Here is a 20,105-nt window from a genome sequence, read left to right on the forward strand (position 1 = left end):
CTTTTCTGGTCTCAACCATTGGCTACAAAAGTAGTACAGTCGGCTGCAAAGTCCTCGGGGACCCTCATCCTCCTGATACCGGATGCTCCTAAAATTCCAGGACTGAAGTGGGGAAAGGATGGTTCCATCGTCCAGGATCTTCTGGCCAGTTCTTGCCCAGATCTCCTCACCGATTCCAGACTGAACACTGGAAGGGCCTTTTCCAGTTCCCCCACTTGCTAAAGGAAGGCTTGCCATTCTTTCTCCATCCTGTAACACAAATCCAAATGAGTTCAAGGAAACCAAATTCTTTTTCATTCATAGCAATGTTCATCTAGCCACAGGAATCAGTACAAGCCATTAACCCTCTTTGCCAAAGAGATAACTTTGTCTCTAAAGAAGATGAAGAAATGACCTCCTTTTGCAACTCTCTGATAGAAAATAAATTCCAACAACTAGAAAGTAGTGGATTGGATTGTTCATCTATACTCCTCCCCATAGAAGGAAGTATTTTTCTGGCCTGGAAAACTGATGACATCAGTCAAGAAGATTCAGTATATTTGGCATTTTGGATCATTTCTATATTGTTTTTACTCACAAGACTTGCTTTTTAAAAATATAGATCTACATTTACCTATAAGCAGGGTTCACACAGCATACAAAAACTCAGAACTGGTTAACAAAGCATGAAAATTCAGTTCACAAAAAATGTAATGCCATTCAATTGACCCTGGCTTAGGATGCTTCATTTCTCTTCCTTCACACAGGAAGGCAGGTTCACACAATGTGTCCTAAGCACAAAAAGGTCAATCAGATCCAGGGGCTCAGTTCCCATGAAACACAAAGGCTTAAATGCACAAAGCTTAACATAATCATCTGTTTACCCTCCTAAAACAAATTGAGCTGCAGAGGAGTCAAACCTACTTTACTGTCATCCAGCACAGAGTGAGAACGTAGGCATAATCTTTTGCATTTTCAAACCTTTTCTTATTTCCTCCTTGAGATTTGCCATGCAAGCTCTCCCACTATCTGGATTTCTTCCTGAGGGCAACATGCGTGGTCTAGACTTGTTCTGCTTTGTTCCCTGCCTGTTAAAATCATGGGAAAGGGCAGCAGGAAAATATGGCATCTGGGAGTCTCCCACTCCTAAGATTGAACCTGGTTGAGGACTTGGCATATGCCACTTCCTTCTCTAGTGCAAGAACTCTCTGCCTCTGCTTGTATGGGAAGAAACCCCCTCCCCCCCCCGCCACACACAGAGAGACAGACAGACAACCCCTTTGTCACCTGTGCCTCTTTCCTTCAAGACTTCCTTGCAGCCTTTTTAACCGCCTGCGAAGTTCAAAGGGTTAAAGAGGGAGAGTCCAGCATCCTAGAAAGGCAAGGCTTACTGACGTCACTTCCTTCCCAACCGGCCACAGCGGCCCAACGCTGAAGTGCGTGGAGTCCCTTTCTCTTTGCAGAGGCCGCCCTCTGGTGGACTTCCTGTGAATGGAAAGCGCTCCTGGAACAAGGAGAGACGGAGCATTTCCCATGCGGGGGCAGGAGGGGGCGCTCACTTTTCCCTTGATCAGGAAGCCGCCTCAACGTGCTTTAGGCAATGTTACACTTCCGTAGAGAGTGAGAGTGGCATCTGTTAAATTGGTCCATAAGGTAAACAGTTGGGGAATGTTTGCCAGGGGATTTGGGGGTTGGGCTGAGTTGGTGGTAATTCACCAAAAGGATGCTGAGGTGCTCACTTACAAGAGATGCTCACACCTAAATCTCCCCAAGGTCTTTACCAAAACTTTCTGTTTTTAAAACAGAGGTTTCCAGCAATGGAAGTGGTCAGAGTCCACACATTGGGTCTATTGGTGGCTTTTCAAGTGAGATTTTGACTAGTCAGGGCAGTAATATTTATTTCATGTGCTTTCCAAGATTATTGTTCACCGATGTTAGTATTCCCACGCATGTAACAATTAGTCAAAGAATTGAAGCCTTTGAACTATGGTGCTGGAGAAGGCTCCTGCAAGTCCCTTGGACTGCAAGGCGATCAAACCGGTCAGTCCTAGAGGAGATCAACCCTAACTGCTCTTTAGAAGGCCAGATCCTGAAGCTAAAACTCAAATACTTTGGCCATCTAATGAGAAGGAAGGACTCACTGGAGAAGAGCCTAATGCTGGGAAAGATTGAGGGCAATAGAAGAAGGGGACGACAGAGAATGAGGTGGCTGGATGGAGTCACTGAAGCAGTAGGCGTGAGTTTAAATGGACTCCAGAAGATGGTAGAGGACAGGAAGGCCTGGAGGAACATTGTCCATAGGGTCGCGATGGGTCAGACACGACTTCGCAACTAACAACAACAAACAATTAGTCACACTTAGAGATGAAACAATTCTTTTGGCCAGATCAATAAAAAGTTTCTTTAGTACTGAGGGAATGTCAACTGTGACTTCCAGTTCATCGTAAAAAGAATGAAAAACTCAAAAATGTTTCTGGGATGGTGGTATAATAGGATCAAGTTGAAGCCATATCTGTGTCCGGTTCCATCGATAGTCCAAATGATGCTGAGAAATCTGCTGATCTGTTTATCTCGAAGCACATTGGGTTGCAAGAATCAGCATTGCACTGGGAAGTGCTGACTCCTTTAATCACATTGAATTTCCTTCAATTGTGCCAGGTTGGGTAGGATGTATAAACATATTTTGTGTGAAATAAGTAGGCCTGTTTCCCCGCTTAGTCTATTTAGCTAGATTATAGTCAATAGCTTAACATGCATCCAAAAAGACTCTGGCACTATCCATAAGTCTCGTGTTATTCTTTCCAAGAGGTAATGTCTGCGCATCCCTCCATATGTCCAGATTTGAAGTTGTTGATAGGGCTTTACTGTATTGACAGGACCATAACAGGTGACCCTATGCCCCACTTTACAAGTGGAATATGTAGTCTTGTTATAAACAAAACTTCCTTTTGTTCCTTTAATTATTGGACCCATGGTCTGAAGAAGGTGTGGGGGAAACAGCAGCAACAAAGTTTTAAAAAATGTAGCAATACACAGTCTGTAATGATAAATCACCTCTGGTGTTTGACCTCTGGTGGCCGAATGGTGAAGCTCATGGTGTCCTGTTCTCTTTTCTGAAGAAGTCAAGGAGCAAGGTAAATACTTAGGCAAATGGTAAAAACGGTGCATTTTCCCTTCAGGGCCCAGGAAGAAGGAGACTTTTGTTTTTCCTGTGATCAATAGTCCAATTGCTTTTGGCAGTGTTACATCCATGTGTACTTTTTCACTTTTAAGAAAGTGTCAGAATCCATTTATATCCCATTCATAAATGTATGTCTAAAATATTATACCCCTCCCTGGATTCTGCCATTTTCCCGAGGGGAGAAGAGAAGATGGTTATTCAGCCTGCCTGTAGGCTGTCTTCAAAGACCAGGAAAAACCTTTTGAACTGAGGACAACAAAGGGAGAGAAGAGGGAAGGAGATCTGGTTTGTATCTCCATTTGAATCTGAAAAGGAAGGAGGCAATAGTCATAAAGGCACAGGTAGATTCCTCTGTCCCACGAAAGGGTTTGACACCTAAGTTTAATTGATGTGGGTCTGACCAAATGGGTTTGAGGGGAGGGGGTTGAACCGGGAAACTCTTTATAAAGTATCAAAGTGTAATACAATGCCAGATCCTGTCTTGTATTTCCACAACCGATCATGTCCTAGTAAAACCTCCTTTTGGACAAGACCTGGTTCCAAGAGTTCTTTATTTTCCTAAGATGTGGATTGGGGTGGGTCCTGACAGAAAGGTTCTGTAAGAAGCTATAGCCTTTTATATACGGAGCGAAAGGACAGAGAAGATATACAATTCAGCCTTCTTTTTACTCAACGAGATTCAAAATACAGATTACAGAGTAACATAGTTGGAAGGGAACTTGCAGGTTTTGTAGTCCACTCCCCTGCTCAAGCAGAAACCCTGTACCATGACTGACAAAGTCCTGCCCAATGTCTTCTTGCAAACATGCACTGATAGAGCAGCCAAAACCTCTGGAGACAAATTGTTCCACTAGTTAATTGTTCTGTCAGGAAATTTCTCCTTAGTTCTAGATTGGATCTCTCTTTAAGAAGTTTTGTTCCATTACTTCTTATGCTGCCATTGGTTCTTTGGAGAATAGGTTGACCTCATCTTATCTGTGACAGCCCTCAGGTATTGGAAGTCTCCTTTTACATCATCTCTTCGTTGGATTAGACCTACTCAGTTCCTGCAACTGTTCTATTTGTTTTAGTTTCCTGTCTCCTAATCATTTTTCTTGTTCTTCTCTGTACTGCTGTTGAGCTAGATACCATCTCTAACATACTAGTGCATTTTTTTTCTTGCCTAATTGTAAAACCTTACTTTTCTCACCAATAAATTGCATTTTGGATAAGTTCCTGTGTTCAAATCTGTCAAGATCTTTCTGGATCTTTGATTTATAAGCTGTTGGCTATTCCCTTTAGCTTGGTATTGTCCAGAAATTTGAAGAGTTCCCTTCTATCCCCTCATCTAAATTGTTAATGAAGATGTTGAAGAGTACTATGTCTAAGGCAGAACCTTTGGGTACCCCACTGCTTGCTTCCCTCCATATAGATGTAACTGTAATGTACATCTATATCAAAGATGTAATGTACATATAGATGTACATTATGTGATGACTGTTCTGGACGCTTCCCCAGATAGCTGTCCAGATGTCAGCTCGGAGAAGGATGAACTACTTCTGGGCACGTCTGGAGGAGAGTTCATTGTTGGCTCCAAGCAGCTGTCTGAGTGGGATTTGACTGGGTTTATCTTAATTGGAAAACTTTCAAGTACCTTGTGGACCCATTGGCCATTGCTCTAAGGACTAGCATCTTGTCTGGTTTTGGCTGGACATAATTGGGAGAGTTCTGGGTTTCTAGTGAAGTCAATTGCTGGGGAATATTAATAAACCCACTAAACTACTGTTACATGTGTGTATGAATGAGCAGGATAGGAAACTTTGTACCCAGCCACACATTCACCCTTCCCAGCAAACCTACTCTTCGAAAGGATGGAGCAGTTGCTTGCAGACAAGCCCAGTAAGTAGCCTTGCTTTCCTTGCCGTTGGCCCAGATGCAAGTGGCAGCCCAGGCACATCCCCATAGGAAATGCCCAGACAAATTTGTCAGACAAATTTGATGGGACTTTGGAGCAGTTCCCTGCATTTTGGGGCAATGTCAGCTCTTTATGAGCTTGAGACCAGATGGCATCCAGCCTGCTTTTGGATAACCATGAGTGGTTCTGTACCCAATTGAAGGCTATGTTTGAGGACCCTGTGAAGGCTCAGATGGCAAACAAGTGCTTGCTGAGCTGAAGCAAGGGTGATGGTCAGTAACAGGGTATATCAGCGACTTCTGACTGATAAGCCAGGACCTGAGATGGAAAGAAGAGCCCCTCATCAATCAGTTCTAGAAGGGTCAGTCATTGAAGCTTCTGAATGAGCTGACCCGGACGGACTGTTCCAGCAGGTTAGAGGCCCTCATGCACTTCTGTGTGCATATACTGTATAGACAGATGGCTTCGGCAACGGAGAATACGGAGACAGAAGGCAGAAACACACCCACCAGTGAAGCCCCCTGAGGAACCATTTCCTCAAGGAATCTATGCAAATGGTCCCCAACCATGGTTCACTGTCGCTGAGAGGGACCACCTGTATGGGGAGGGACTATGCCTCTACTGTGGGGGGGTGGGCTGGGCATCTGGCCCCTATGTGCCCGGCTAAGAAAAGTCAGGTGCTGGCAGGAAACTCTCAGGGACCCGACCTAGCAGGCTTGTGAGGTTGGATGAGCATGTTTATGGGCCCAACACAGCAACCATGAGTCACACCAAAGCAGCATATGGCTGTAGCAGTGATTTTGACATGACCTGATAGGGCAAAGGTGCAAACACAAGCTATGATGGATTCAGGGGCCAACTTTAGGTATCTAGCGTTTTTCGGAAATGGACGATCCCACAGCATGAGGTTGCCCCTGCCATTTTGGTGGAGACTATAGGTGGCTGACCTCTCTGATCAGGACCCGTGACAACAGTCACCATTCCACTCCAGATGCACATGGACAGTCATGTGGAGCAACTGGAGTTCTACTTGGAGGCTGCTCCTCATTTTCCTGTCGTGCTAGCGCTGGAATGGTTCCAGGCACATGACCCGAGGATCATATGATTGGGGGGGATGATCGTTGTCCACAGCCCAAAGTGACACTCCCCAAGGCTGCAGGGCTGCACCGCTGAGAGGCCTCCCACCCCATCCCTGGATCTACCACCAGAGGTTTATGCCGATGTGTTCAGTGAGAGGGAAGCAGAGCTAATTCCTCCTCACCTTTTATACGATTGCCCTATAGATTCGATTCTGAATTACAAGTTACCAAGAGGAAGATTTATTCACTGTTCAAGCCCAAGTTTAAGACCCTCAAGGACTTAATTGATGAAAACTTGTGGAAGGGCTTAATCCATCTTTTGTTGTCCCCTTTGGCGGCACCTGTTCCCTTCGTGAAGAGGTCATGGGAGTTGAGGTGCTGCTCTGACTACTGCAAATTAAATGTCATCACCATCAAGAATCAGTACCCGCTCCTACTCATTCCAAAACTCATGGAGCAGTTAAGGTGAAAATGAAGCTGGACTTGTGGGGGGCATATAATCTCATGATAATCTGCAAAGGGGATGAATGGAAAATAGCTTCCTTATTCGGTATGGACATTTTGTATATATAGTAATATCATTTGGAGTTACCCAAGGACCCATGGTGTTCATGCGTCTTATGCATGAGATATTCCGGGAACTCTTGGACAGCTTCATGATGATATACATTGGACATCTTGGTATATTCATTGTTGCTCAAGGACCATTGGACTCACATACAAATAGTACTACAGTGTTTGCGAGGGAATTATTTTTTGTGAAGTGCAAAAGTGCCAGTTCACACAGACCAGTTGACTTTTTGGGACATTGGATTTCGGCTGACAGCATCAACATGGACCCAGAAAAAAATGAGGCCTTATAGTTTTGGCAATGCTCACACTGAGTGAAGGATGTCCAGTGGCTCCTGGGTTTGGCAATTATTAACTGGACTTGCATCCCTCAATTTGCTATGATCACTGCCTCCTTCACCCACTTGCTGTGGAAATGGGTGAGATTCATGTTAGGGACCTGTTGACCTGGAATTAGGGGACAGTATAGGAAACATCAATTGTGAATGCGCAGATGGCCCTACTGTCTTTGGGCTCTTGCAAAGTCCTGGATGCAAGGTCATGGAAGGCCAGCAAGGAAAACACCCAATGTCCTAACCCACCCGAGAACATACGATATCTTTAGGGAAACACCCAAAATGGAATGTTTGTTACTTCTGCTCTCTTATCTACAGTATGCCAGACTTACTGGGTGAAATCTTTATCATATGGCTTGCTTATGTAACCAGAAAGAATAAATTCAAGGATTGTCTTTCGGTGCTGCTCTCATTTAGAAGACCCCATCTTTTGTTCAGCTGAATAGAAATGTAAAGCTTGAAGGCAACTTCTGGTTTCCTGTATTTTTTACCAGCAAAACCTCAGAACCTGCATATCAGATCAATCAAGCAATGCGCCTTTGAGATCCTGAAGATGGCCTTCACTGCAGACCCCATTTTCCTCCGCCCTAACCCATTTCGGCCACTCATAGTCCAAACCAATGTGACGGACATTGCGGTAGTGTTGGTGTTGCTGCAAGCACCCGGGAACTCCAAACAAGCGTTTCCTTGCACATACTACTTGCGCAAGCTCAACACTTCTGAGCATAACTACCCAATCTGGGACAAAGTATTGCTGGTGGTCAAGGTGGCGTTTGGAGGCACCAGATCGAAGTATGAATGAACTATTGGAATCTGGACCACTTGAAGATGGCCAGGAAGTTCAACCAGTGCCAGATCTGTTGTTTCCTCTTTTTCCCTCAATTTGACTTTTGGTTGACTTATAGCCCTGGGGGTTGGAACTAGTGAACTATTGCCCTGTCACAGAAGCCAAAATACACACAAGTCAAGAACAAGGTGCCACTTGGGTTGGTGATTCCGGTGGAGACATTCGCAGCCACCCAGGTACCCATCGACTTAAAAGAACAGATCCGGGCAAAGCAGCAGCAGGATCCTTTTGTCACAGTTTGGAATGCATAATTGGACTCTGTCGGGGCCAGAATAATCCAACGGCGGGACATTTTGGCCTGTTTAAAATGCTCTACTTGGTGGGGCATGTGTTATGGAGTCTTATGTGGTATCCCGCCCAGACTGCTGCCAGATGAAGAATGTGTTGGGACCACCACCGGAGCTGTTGCAGCTGTTGCTCATGCCGGATATACACCCTGGGGGAGTATATCCATGGACTTCATCACTGACCTTCTCACCTCACATTGTGTTACAACCATCACCAAGATGACCCACTTGGTTCCAGGCTCACCCAATGCATGAGAAAAACACAGCTATTCATGTCAGATTTTTGGGCTGCACAACCAATGCAATAAAATAATTTGAAAAGTTCCAACAGAAGTAGCAAAAAAAGTTTTAATTTATTACCTGCACAAGAAATCCAGTGGTGTCGCCAACCCATTAAAGTTTCAACTCTTTCACTATTATTTTAGGGAGTATCCCTAACTTGGGACAAAAGAGAGGAAGGGGGAAGCATGAAAAACTCAAAGTAGGAAAACTCTTATTTGTCACTTTTAATGTAATATCACAGTTACTCAATGGGGCACTTCAATATGACATTCCACCTCACTCTTAGATGGAACTTGAATTCTCTTTATAGTATTTTTTCACAGCCTAATATCTCTCTGCTGAACCATTTCCAACATTTCTGAGGACAGAGAACAATAAACTACCGTAAGTGGGTATTAAGGATAAGAAAGGAAGGGGAAAGAATTGTAAAATTAGGAAACAGAAAGAAAGTTTAAACACTTTTGAGTGTGATTAGGTAGGAAGAAAAAAACAATTGTGGTGTAGGAATCTCAATTTTGAAAGAAAATAAATTGTACTGAAATATAGATACCTACAAAAATCCTAATTCATAATGGCACCTGCCCAATTGTTTTCATTTTTATTAGTAAACTCATTTCCCTCAGTCTGCCAATTGGGAGGGTCAAACTAAAAAAAAAAAGAACCTTTGCAAGCTCAGTCCAACAGAAAAATTTATAAATTTAATTAACTTTCTAGAATTAACATACATTCTCACCCAAGTATATCTCTGTATGGGAAGTGAGGTCATTGCTCCTCTTAAAGCTCTCTCCAAAGTCCATGCATTTATATTGGCTTCTCCCTTGTGTGGATCCTTTTATGGCGAGTAAGGTGATGGTTCTGACTAAAAGACTTTCCACATTCCATGCATTTAAATGGCTTCTCCCCTGTGTGGATCCTTTTATGGAGAGTAAGGGCGCTGCTTTGACTAAAAGTCTTTCCACACTCCGTGCATTTAAATGGCTTCTCTCCTGTGTGGATCCATTTATGGGAAGTAAGATTGCAGTTTGCACTGAAGCCCTTTCCACACTCCATGCATTTAAATGGTTTCTCCCCTGTGTGGATCCTTTTATGGCAAGTTAGACCACTATGGTGGCGGAAGCTCTTTCCACACTCCATGCACTTGTATGGTTTCTCCCCTGTGTGTATCCTTTTATGAGTAGTAAGTTTACTGTGTTGGCTGAAGCCCTTTCCACACTCCATGCATTTGTATGGTTTCTCCCCTGTGTGGGTAAAGTGATGGGAACTAAGTTGTTTCCTATAAGTAAAAGTCTTTCCACATTCCATGCATTTAAATGGCTTCTCCCCTGTGTGGATTCTTTTATGGGATGTAAGATTACTGAGTACTCTGAAGCCTTTTCCACACTCCATGCATTTAAATGGCTTCTCCCCTGTGTGAATTGTTTTATGGGATGTAAGTTTACTCTCTTTGTCGAAGCTCTTTCCACACTCTATGCATTTATACGGAGCATCACCTGTGTGACTTCTCTTATGTCTCACAAGGGATGAAATTTTATGGAATCCCGTTCCACACTCCATGCATTTATATGGCTTCTCCTCTGTGTGGTTCCTTATCTGAACAGTAAAAGTCTTATTTTCACAGAAATTCACTCCATTCTCCATGCATTTATCTGGATTCTCTCTGATGTGAAGATTTTTACGAGATGTAAGACACCCATTTTCCTGAGGAAATGGGAACGTCCAATTGTAATTTTTTCCATTGTCTCTGCATATATAATCTTGTCGTTTGGCTTTGGGTGGATAGTGTTCATTTATGTCTAATGTGTCTTTGGATAGTTTTACACCTTCCGCGATATATTTTTTTTGTATTTTTCCTCGTTGGTCAAGAAACTCCTGCATGTGAGCATCAATGCAAGAACAGCTTTCTTTATTCCAATTATTTGATGGGTTTCTCTCCTGCCTTTGGAAATCCATTTGAATTGCAGGTTTCTCCATGGTGTCTCCACGTCTTGGAATGTCTTGTAGTAATTTGCTTGAGTCTTTATGGTCCTGCACATTATCACCTTCAAGGGGAAAGAGAAATAGATAACAAGGTTAAAGAAAAAGATCAATCAGTTGGAAGTCATAATAATTGCCTTCTGAAACTTTTCAAATTCTAAGGTATAGCTTGTTTCATTGCTTACAATGGCATGGCATAAATGATATTCAGGAAGCATAAAAGATTTAAAATAGTCAAATATGCTTTTTGTTTATAATTATCCATACATATTGAAATCTCAATAAGAGTCAGTTCTGAATTAAAGAAAAAACAGGGATAGCATCCAGGGACTTATTAGGAAAAAACCTAGCATTTATTGGAAGGGGTGCCAATTCCAACAGAGACCTGTGAGAACTGAAACTCATCTTTTTTTTGTTACACAAACTATATTCCATTTGCATTTTGTTTTTTGTCAAAAATCACATGGTTGAAGAGAAAAGAAATTAGTGTTCTTCATTTACCCTTAAGCTGTATGTTTGCAATGGATAAACAGTACCATTTCACTCCTAATTCCAAGGCTCAGGACAGAAATCAAACAGAAGTAGTTAACCCACATTCCTGAACGACAAGGCTTCATAGGACTGATACGGAATTATTTGAGTCAAAAAAGCTGAAATTTGTGATGCATTACATCAAGCCAAGGAATTACTTTGTCACTGACACGTTTAAATGCAATATAAAAATCACCAGATGTGAAATGGCACAGGATGCATCTAAGCAGAACGCCACTGATCTATTTCCTCCCTCGGAGCAGTAGAACTTCAAATTTCTACCTGCTTCCTCTCAAGAGATGACATCTATTTGAGATTTTTTAAAAGTAAGAAACAGCCAATGGTATCCAATTACAAAATGTCTTCCTGATTGGAGAATAGGAAACCCTTACCAAGAGAGGTAACGTTCCTGTAATTTTCCAGCATGACTTCCCAATGCAATGCTTTTTGGTGAGGATCCAGCACAGACCATTCCTCCTCAGAGAAATACACAGCCACCTCCTCGAAGGAGACAAGGCCCTCCTGACAGGGGAAAAAAAAAGTACACAAAAGGCCCAACAGGAATTGTAAAAATGGTCCTATTGTTTATAAATTCCACAAGCAAGCAAGCCTGTGTAAATGGCTCTACTTGCTAGGATTCCAGGGTTTATATGAAAAAATAGAGCAAAAAGCTTTTGACTGAAGCAATACTTTGAGCAGGTATTATCAATTTGATTGATTCTGCAGGACTTTCAGTGTCATTCAGTTAATGTTACACCAGTTTCCTTCTGAGTCAATTGGACTACCATCCATCCATCCATCCATCCATCCACCCACCCACCCACCCACCAGCACCATCAAAGATGTCTGGAATCAATTGGTATCTGGGGTTCCAAAACTGCACCTATGGTATCAGTGACGCCAATAGTTCCTGCATTTGGGGGGGGGGGGAGAGGCAGTGTCAGATCCCCAAAGAAATGTATTACTGTTATATGCTTTTATGACCCTTTTTGGGGGCCTGCCATTCTGTTGGGAGGGGAGATTCTGATAAGAGGATATACAATATGCTTTGCTTTGCCTGTGCCACACTGTCCTTCCTCCAGGGGAAGGAATGCGCTCAAATGCCAACACCCTTATCTAGAAGGTGGATTGTGCTTGGAGCTGGAGGCAAATGAAACGGAGAAACCTTGACAAGGGTGACAAAGCAGCGTTACCAAAAAATATACCACCTGTGGATTGGCCAAGATTCAAACGGACAGTGGAACTATGGGGGGAGGTGTAACGAATACTGCTTTTGATATACTGCTTTTATGGGCTATTTCCTCAGACCTTGCTTTGCTTCCTTGCTATCAATAACTCCCAATAAAAGTTCCTTTTGTGACAAAGACTGCTTCAAGAGTTCTAGTTTCTTGGGAGACCTAGTTAAGACAGATCCTTACAGTGGGATTCTTTGCAGCATTTTAGGAAATGGCTCATGGTATCTCAAGAAGGACCAATCCTGCCAGGAATTTGTTTCTGGTCCTCAGATTGTAAGGAAGGTGCTTGTTGTCTTGAGACATCGACTGAATAGAAAATAACAAAGCGGAAGAAATTTCCTGAGAAGAACATTTCTTAGAGGTCTATAAAAATTCACCACAGCCAACTTGCCATGGCCAACTCGCTATGGTCAATTTGCCATGGCCAACTCGCCACAGGACAAATTGTGGCAGGACAAGATTTATACTAATATTGAAAAAATAGTGGAATAGAATCATTAAAAGGATGCCAAAGGAAGGGAAAAAATAAAATCTGAATGCCAAAAATTAAAATATTTTTATATAATTTTAAATAATTAAATTGAATTGCTCAATTGACGTGCAGCAAGATGTCCTATCTCAAGTTGGACATGGTGAGTTGATCGTGGCAAGTTGTCCCATTCCATTTCTTAGCTTTTGCAAAACTGGATTCTTTGGCCTCCAAATTCAGGCACAAATCAAGCTATTAAATTTACTTTGCGAACCAAATATGCCTTATGTGTGCTTTCAGAATGATTTTTACTTCAAGAATTTTCTATTGTTGCATTGGAGTTTAATAGTCTAATCTTTTAATGTGTCCATTTTCTTTCCTTATCGCAGATTGTAAACAAAGCTATTTTTTAAAAAAAAGGTGATTTGCCAGTGTGTATATTTAGTTATTTTAAGCATCCTTACACAATTGCAAGTCAAAGAATTACAACAAGAATAGGCATCATGAAGAATTATTTGAAAATTGGGTAGTGTAATTAACATAGTTACAATTATTATAATAATAATTGGCAACAACTAGCTTTAAAATACTGGTCTTAAAATAAAATGTCCTAATAACATCATTTTGCTCAGGAATACAAAAATAAGCCAACATTAACAAGAGGGAAAGGTGAAAGGAGATTGTACTATGTACACCAGCTTGACTTTCTGAAGGAAACAGAATATAAATCTAGTAAATAAGTTTCCACTTCTTACTTGAATTGGAGCTTCAACCATTGTTTCAGCTTCAACATCAGGGAGGGCCAATGTCCTTCTATTCCTCCCTGTGAGGGAGAATTTTAAACTGCATAATTAATAATGTAGGGGGTGATATTCTACAGAAGAGAAGACATACAGAAGATGAGATAGATGTGATCGCTCTGGAGAATGGTAGAGCCTTGTATTACCTCTGGTCGTGTCTTGATTTGGATCATTCTGAGAGAACATCCTGAAAAATATTTCCGGAGATGAACTTGATGGATCCCTCAGTCTCTCAGGATCCCTGATCTTCACCATGAAGGACTTGAAATAGCAGGCAGGGGAAAAAAAAGAAGAATGAATAGACAATACTTCTCAAGAAGTGGATTCTTCCAAGAACACCACTTTGGAATCCCAGAACACCATCAGTTAGGATGGAAAGTAGGAAAGGAACTAGAACAATGTCCTACAAGAATTATCAGAGTATCTCCACATAAAATGAATGCCACAGAACCCTTGTAAACAAGGGTTAAGAATTCAAACACACTGTATTTATTAGATTTAATCAATTCTGAGCTCCCAAATGAAAGTCTCTCACCTGCCAATCAGTCCTCTCCTTCTGCTCCATCATCTGGCTCAGTAGGAAGCCTTCTACCAGGGCCACCGCCTGGGAGCTGGTCTCTGCTCCACACTCCCGCACCCAGGTCTCCATCTGCAGGGGCAGAAGGGCCAGGAAGTGCTCCAGAACAACCAGGTCCAGCATCTGCGCTTTTGTGTGCTTTTCTGATCTCAACCATTTATTACAAAAGGAATGGAGTCGGCTGCAAAGTCTACGGGGACTGCCATCCTCCTGGTGTTGGAATTTCCTGAAGTTCCAGGACTGAACCTCTGAAAGTATGGTTTTCTCTTCCAGGATCTTCTGTCCAGTTCTTGCCCAGATCTCCCCATGGCTATCAGACTGAACAACAGAAGGGTCTTTTCTACTTCCCACACTTGCTAAAGATTGTCTTTTCATTCTTCCTGTCCTGCAACTTCAAATGGATCCAGGAAACCTTATGGATTTCCAAACACCTTTCCAGTCTCGGTACCATTCCTGTAGTTACAGATCAGGCAAGAGTTTCAGCCGTCTTTCTCCATTTTTTGCCTCCAAGAGAGAGAGCACATATGGCTTCCAATTTCTGTATAATAGATTATATTAGAAAGGATTTAGCTGCTGGAGAACACCCATTCCAATATAAAGTATTTTTCTGACCTAGTACAGGATTACAGTGGCACTGAGCAGGTAGTCTCTGTGCATGAATGTTTGTTTAGTACAAACTTTGGGACTGACTTCCATCAACTACTTGGAACATTGAATAAATGTGTTTTGGATCATTTCCAATTTCATTTTTTCCTCACAAAGTAGGGCTTGCTTTATAAAAACCTAGATCAGGTTTTACAGAACTTTACAAACTCTTAACAGACCAAACTATGACAAGTTCAGTTTTTAAAGAAGAAATGCCTGAAATGACCTCTTTTGGAAGTTCTATTTCCCTTTCTTCAGGGTTTCTTTTTTAAGAGCCAAATCACACAATTACATGCAGCCAAAACATACCGTAAAACCAAACAGGCTACGCAACTGCAAGGGCTGAGTTCCCATGAAACACAGGGGTTGGCGATGTCCTGATTCACTTAACCGCCCTAAGACAAATTGAACTGCTGAGGATCCAGCCCCCTTTTAGCGTCATCCAGCACATAAGGAGAATCAGGCACAACCTTCTGCAGTTCCTCCCTTGCAGCTATTTTCTTATTTCCTGCTTGAGATTTGCCATCCAAGGTTTCCCCATCTCCGACCTGGGAGCTTTCTCCAGGATATGGGGGGGAAGGATCCCCCCCAGGACGCTTCCTCCTCTCTGGGGATTTGTTCCTGGCGCAACGTGGCTGGTCCTGTTTCCCTCTGTCTATCGCCTGCATGGAAAGGGGCGGCAGGGGAACATGGGATCCGGGCTCTCCCACTCCCAGGACTCAGAAAATTGAACCTACATGGGGACCTTCCTTCTCTAGCGCGAGCAGCCTCTGCCCCAGCCCCCACCTGAACGCGAAGACATCCCCACCCTAAACGCCACTTACCCGCCCACCTCTGGTTCTCTTCCCTTCGAATCATTTAAACCTCCTGCGAAGCTCAAAGGGTGAGAAAGAGACAGAATGCTGCGTCCTAGAGAGACAAAACTCAGTGATGTCACTTCCTTCCCCTTCTATCTATGATAAATCACCTCTGGCATTCGCCCTCCAGTGACCGAACGGTGAAGCGCATGGTGGTGTGTTCTCTGGAGGGATTCTGTGCACACGGAAGGTTCCGATGCAACTGGGAGAAACGGTGCCCTTTCTGGGAGGCTGTTATTTCCTGCCTGATCAATAATCCTTCTTCATCCAATCGCTTTTGACAGCATTGACCCATGTGCACCCTTCCATTTTTAAGAACGATTCTATAGAAAGCTTCATCCCTTCATAGAGAGGACCAAGGAACAGACAAGAAATATAATTCAGCCTTCTTAAAAGGTAAAGGTAAAGGTTCCCCCGCACATGCGTGCTAGTCGTTTCCGACTCTAGGGGCCGGTGCTCATGTCCGTTTCAAAGCCGAAGAGCCAGCCCCTGTCCGAGGACGTCTCCGTGGTCATGTGGCCGGCATGACTAGACACCAAAGGCGCACGGAACGCTGTTACCTTCCCACCGTAGTGGTCCCTATTTTTCTACTTGCATTTTTACATGCTTTCGAACTGCTAGGTGGGCAGAAGCTGGGACGAGTAACAGGCGCTCACTCTGTTACGCGGCACTCTGGATTCGACCCACCAAACTGCCGACCTTCCGATCGACAAGTTCAGCGTCCTAACCCAAGAGTAATGTACCTGGAAGGGACCAAGGAGGTCTTATAATCCAAGTGATGCTCAAGCAGGAAACTTTATACCACAACGGACAAAATGCCTGTCCAATCTCTTCTTGAAAACCTACAGTGATGGAGCACCCACTTCAGGAAGCAAGTTGTCCCACTGGTTAATTGTTCTGTCGAAATTTTTTAAGCTGGATAACTCTTTGATAGCTTACTCTGTCATAGCTGCTTTGGAGAATAGGTTGACCTCATCTTCTCTGTGACAGCCCCTCATGTTGTATTGGAAGCCTCCTGTTACATCATCCCTAGTCCTTCTCTTCATTAGACTAGACCTGCCCAGTTCCTGCAACCCTTCATATGTTTTAGCCTCCTGTTCACTAATCATCTTTGTTGCACTCTTTCTGGGGTTTCAACATGGGTTTCTGTATCATGGTGACCAAAACTAGATGCAGAGTTGATGAGTTAAGATGGCGGCGCCTGGATTGGCTGTGGCTGCATTGGCTCTTGAAGATGAAAAGGTTTGGGAGGGAGATAAGGGATGAAGGCCACATGATTAGGAAGGTTTTGATGTTTTGAGCAATGTAGTGGGACTAAGCTAATATACAACCAACAGTCTTTGCTGGTAAGGCGAGTTTTTAGCTGTTTCGGAACTGTTGGTGAAACCGTTAAGTCATTTGCACTGTTTGAAATTGTTCTGCCAGCAGCAAGATCTGACTGCTGGCACAGCAACAGATTCTATTGAAAATCAGGGCTGTTTCCGATGGAGGCAGAGGAGGAGAGGTCCCAGGGTTTATGGAGCGAAGGCAGGCCCAGAAGAAGGGAGAGAGACTTTTGGAGGAATTGGAGGCGGCAGCAGTGTGCTCTAGGGGCAAAAAAAGGAGCAAGGCGCGCCTTTAAGGTAAAAGTGGAAGAGACAGGATCAGAAAAAGGAAAGGAGGTGGGGTTGTCATGCAGGAATACAAGCTAATCCACACTGAGCTCCGTTTCCATCTGTCCTGTTTGTCATTGTTCGCTCCCTAGAGACTAAAATGGACGTTCTGAAACTTGAGCTGGTCATGAACAAGGAGTGTATATCAGAGGTGGTGACCCTCTGAGAGCTGTATGCAACAAAATTTCATTTTGATGTACCCCAATTGGTGTATATTCAAAGTGACAATCCTATCCTATCCTATGACTGTATTGGCTTTTTGGCAGTTGCATAACACTGCTGGCTCATAGTTAAGTAATTGCCCACTAGGACTCCTAGATCTGTCTCAAGGTTACTGTTATTGAGCCAAATATCACTGATTCTGTACTAGTGCATTTGTTTTTTCTTGTCTAAATGTAAAACCTTACTTTTGTCAGAAATACACTGCAATTTGTTGGATAGGGCCCAGTGTTTAGGTCTGTCAAGATCCTTTTGGCTCTTGAGCCTATCTTCTAAAGCAGCAGTCCCCAATCTTTCTGGAACCAGGGACCAGTTTTGTGGAAAACAATTTTTCCACAGACTGGAAAGATCCCATGCATGCCAAATAAAGCTTTAATTGTTCGCCCACTGCTTGTGCAGCCAGGTTCCCAACAGGCCGTTTTGTGTGTGTGTGTTTTTTTTTGTTGGGGGTGGGAGCACAAAGGGAGGCTCAGCTAATCTCAATGTACACATAGTTGTACTTTGACAATAAAGGTTCATTTCATTTCAGAGTTTGGGGAATTCTGTTCTAAAATATTGGCCATTCCCCTAGAGTGTTGTAGAACAAATTTGATGAGTTCCCTTTTATCCCCACATCTAAATTAAGTATCTTAACATTTCTTTATTCCACAGGAGGTCACTATATACAGTACCTGTAGCAACTAAGCTGTTTGAGGTCAAGCTCTTGGCTCAATTACTATTCCTATAGATTCCTATAGCTCTACTGACATGAGAAGACAAATTTCAAAATGGGTGAAAACAATTTACAAGAAACTCTTTCTCCCTAAATTTATCTTTTGGTGATGAGCAAGCAAAGTTACACTTAAGTAATGTATGTTTAAAATAGACTACCAAATGGGTAATAACACTCAGCTTCCCATGGCAGACAGCAGGACATACACAGGTACCAGCAACCTATTATACACATCCCAAATCAGAGAAGGGCTTTTATCTTATGTCCTGTCCTGTCCTGTCCTGTCCTGTCCTGTCCTGCCCTGTCCTAGCCTGTCCTGTCCTGTCCTGTCCTATCCTATCTTTTATCTTAGTCCAACATAATGCTCTCCCTTCAGCACTTCTGACTGGAAGATTCAAAAATATCCCATACTTATTACATGTATGTCCTTGTGATTCAGGAGAGGTAGAGGCAATCAATAATACCCTTCTGCATTGCAAGTTTGATACAGAACCTGGAAATGCTCTAATTCAGGGATGTCAAACTGCTGGCCCGTGGGCTGGATGCATCAGGGCAAAATCATGTCCACCCCATTGCCGGCAATGGCAAAAAAGTCACAATATGTCACGATGTCACGTGACGTTGCGAGTTTGACACCGCTGCTCTGATTACTCCATTTCTGACTAGCAAAACAGGATACAATAATGAGCAGTGTAAGCATTTTCTACTTTCTGACATCAACTGTGAAGTAACTCACAAGATTTCCAGGTTTTATGTGGAAGCATGCAAAATCAGGCAAAGAAGATTAATCAAGAGCAATTGAATCTGCCTGAGTATGCATAACCAGAAATGGCTACGGCTCAGCATTAACCAATGGCTTTAGGATGTACATGCCATACCAGCTATTGAACTGTACTCTCCTCGGGATTGACATGGGTCTGTAAGGGAAATTAGTAATTCTTAAATCCTTTTTGGATAATCTTCTTGTTTTCTTAGGAAATATATACGTTCTACATGTGTGTATTTATCTATGTGCATGTATGTATAATTGTTGTGTTTTATACTGCTGTTCTAAGTTGATATTAGCCAGATTACTAATAATTATTAACACTAATCATCAGTTGTAAATTTTTGTATGCTCTGCAACAGTTTTCCTCATTTATCCTGGTTGGGGTTTATATACCAATCCAGGTTTGCATAAGCAGCGTACTATAGACTCTAGCTGACCAGATACTTTGTACAGAACAGAAATATAAAAACTCCCTATTTATTGTCTTAGCAGATTTTAACAGAGCCACCTCATTCATGAGTTGTCCAGATATATAAAGCATGTTAGTTGTTTCGTTAGAAGCAACATATTGGATCACTGGTGCTCCACATTAAAAGGTGATTACTGCTCTCTCCCTTGTGCAGCTATAGGCAGAAATTCAAAACTGCAAAGCCTATAGTAAGAATAATGAAAAGATGGACAAGCAAGCTACAGGCTTGCTTCGAATGCAGAGGCTGGAGCATTTCTGAAGCTGCTTCAACAGACTTGGATGAATTTACAGATATTGTGACATCATGTATTAGCTTTTGTAAGGACAGGTGTGAGCCTACCAAGAGCTTGTGCACATATAACAACAATAAGCTGTGGTTTTTGGAAAAGCTCAAGCAGCTTCATGCCAAAGAGGAGGCCTACAGGAAAGGAGATAGGATCTCATATAATCAGGCCAGGAACTATTCACAAGGGAGATTAGGGTAGCAAAGAGAAGCTACTCTGAAAAGCTGAAAAACAGTTCTCCACAAATGAACCATCAACTGGCAGACAACCTGAATGTGTCCTACTGTAGCTTTGAGAGGTCATTGTTTTCTACCGTTACCTACTTCAACCCAGATACAACAAAAGTAGCTAATTTCCCTACACCTATCTCCGTTCTCGGGGCTCCCACCTCTGGTGATCTCAGAAAAAGATGAGCGAGGTCTATTTCATAGACAAAAGATCGGAAAAGTACAGAGTGA

The 20,105-nt window shown here is 42.8% G+C and overlaps 1 protein-coding gene across 1 annotated transcript; it reads right to left on the bottom strand.

The window, feature by feature from the left end:
* Positions 1-8,663: 8,663 nt before the first annotated feature.
* Positions 8,664-15,531, bottom strand: LOC310634137 (uncharacterized protein). The gene is made up of 6 exons (XM_083352218.1): positions 15,510-15,531; positions 13,999-14,112; positions 13,610-13,724; positions 13,419-13,486; positions 11,352-11,481; positions 8,664-10,493 (listed from the first exon to the last, which is right to left on the bottom strand). Exons 2-6 carry the CDS (start codon positions 14,110-14,112, stop codon positions 9,256-9,258), a joined length of 1,665 nt encoding a protein of 554 aa, XP_083208344.1. The 5' UTR covers positions 15,510-15,531; the 3' UTR covers positions 8,664-9,255.
* Positions 15,532-20,105: the final 4,574 nt, after the last annotated feature.

Source organism: Vipera ursinii, assembly GCF_947247035.1.
Source record: "Vipera ursinii genome assembly, chromosome: 2".
NCBI lineage: Eukaryota > Metazoa > Chordata > Lepidosauria > Squamata > Viperidae > Vipera > Vipera ursinii.

Coding starts and splice junctions, on each gene's coding strand:
- LOC310634137 (XM_083352218.1), bottom strand. CDS start 14,112: ATGGAGACCTGGGTGCGGGAGTGTGGAGCAGAGACCAGCTCCCAGGCG. Junction 13,725..13,998: donor AGGAGAGGACTGATTGGCAG/GTGAGAGACTTT, acceptor TGCTATTTCAAG/TCCTTCATGGTGAAGATCAG. Junction 11,482..13,418: donor TGGTTGAAGCTCCAATTCAA/GTAAGAAGTGGA, acceptor TTCCCCTGTCAG/GAGGGCCTTGTCTCCTTCGA.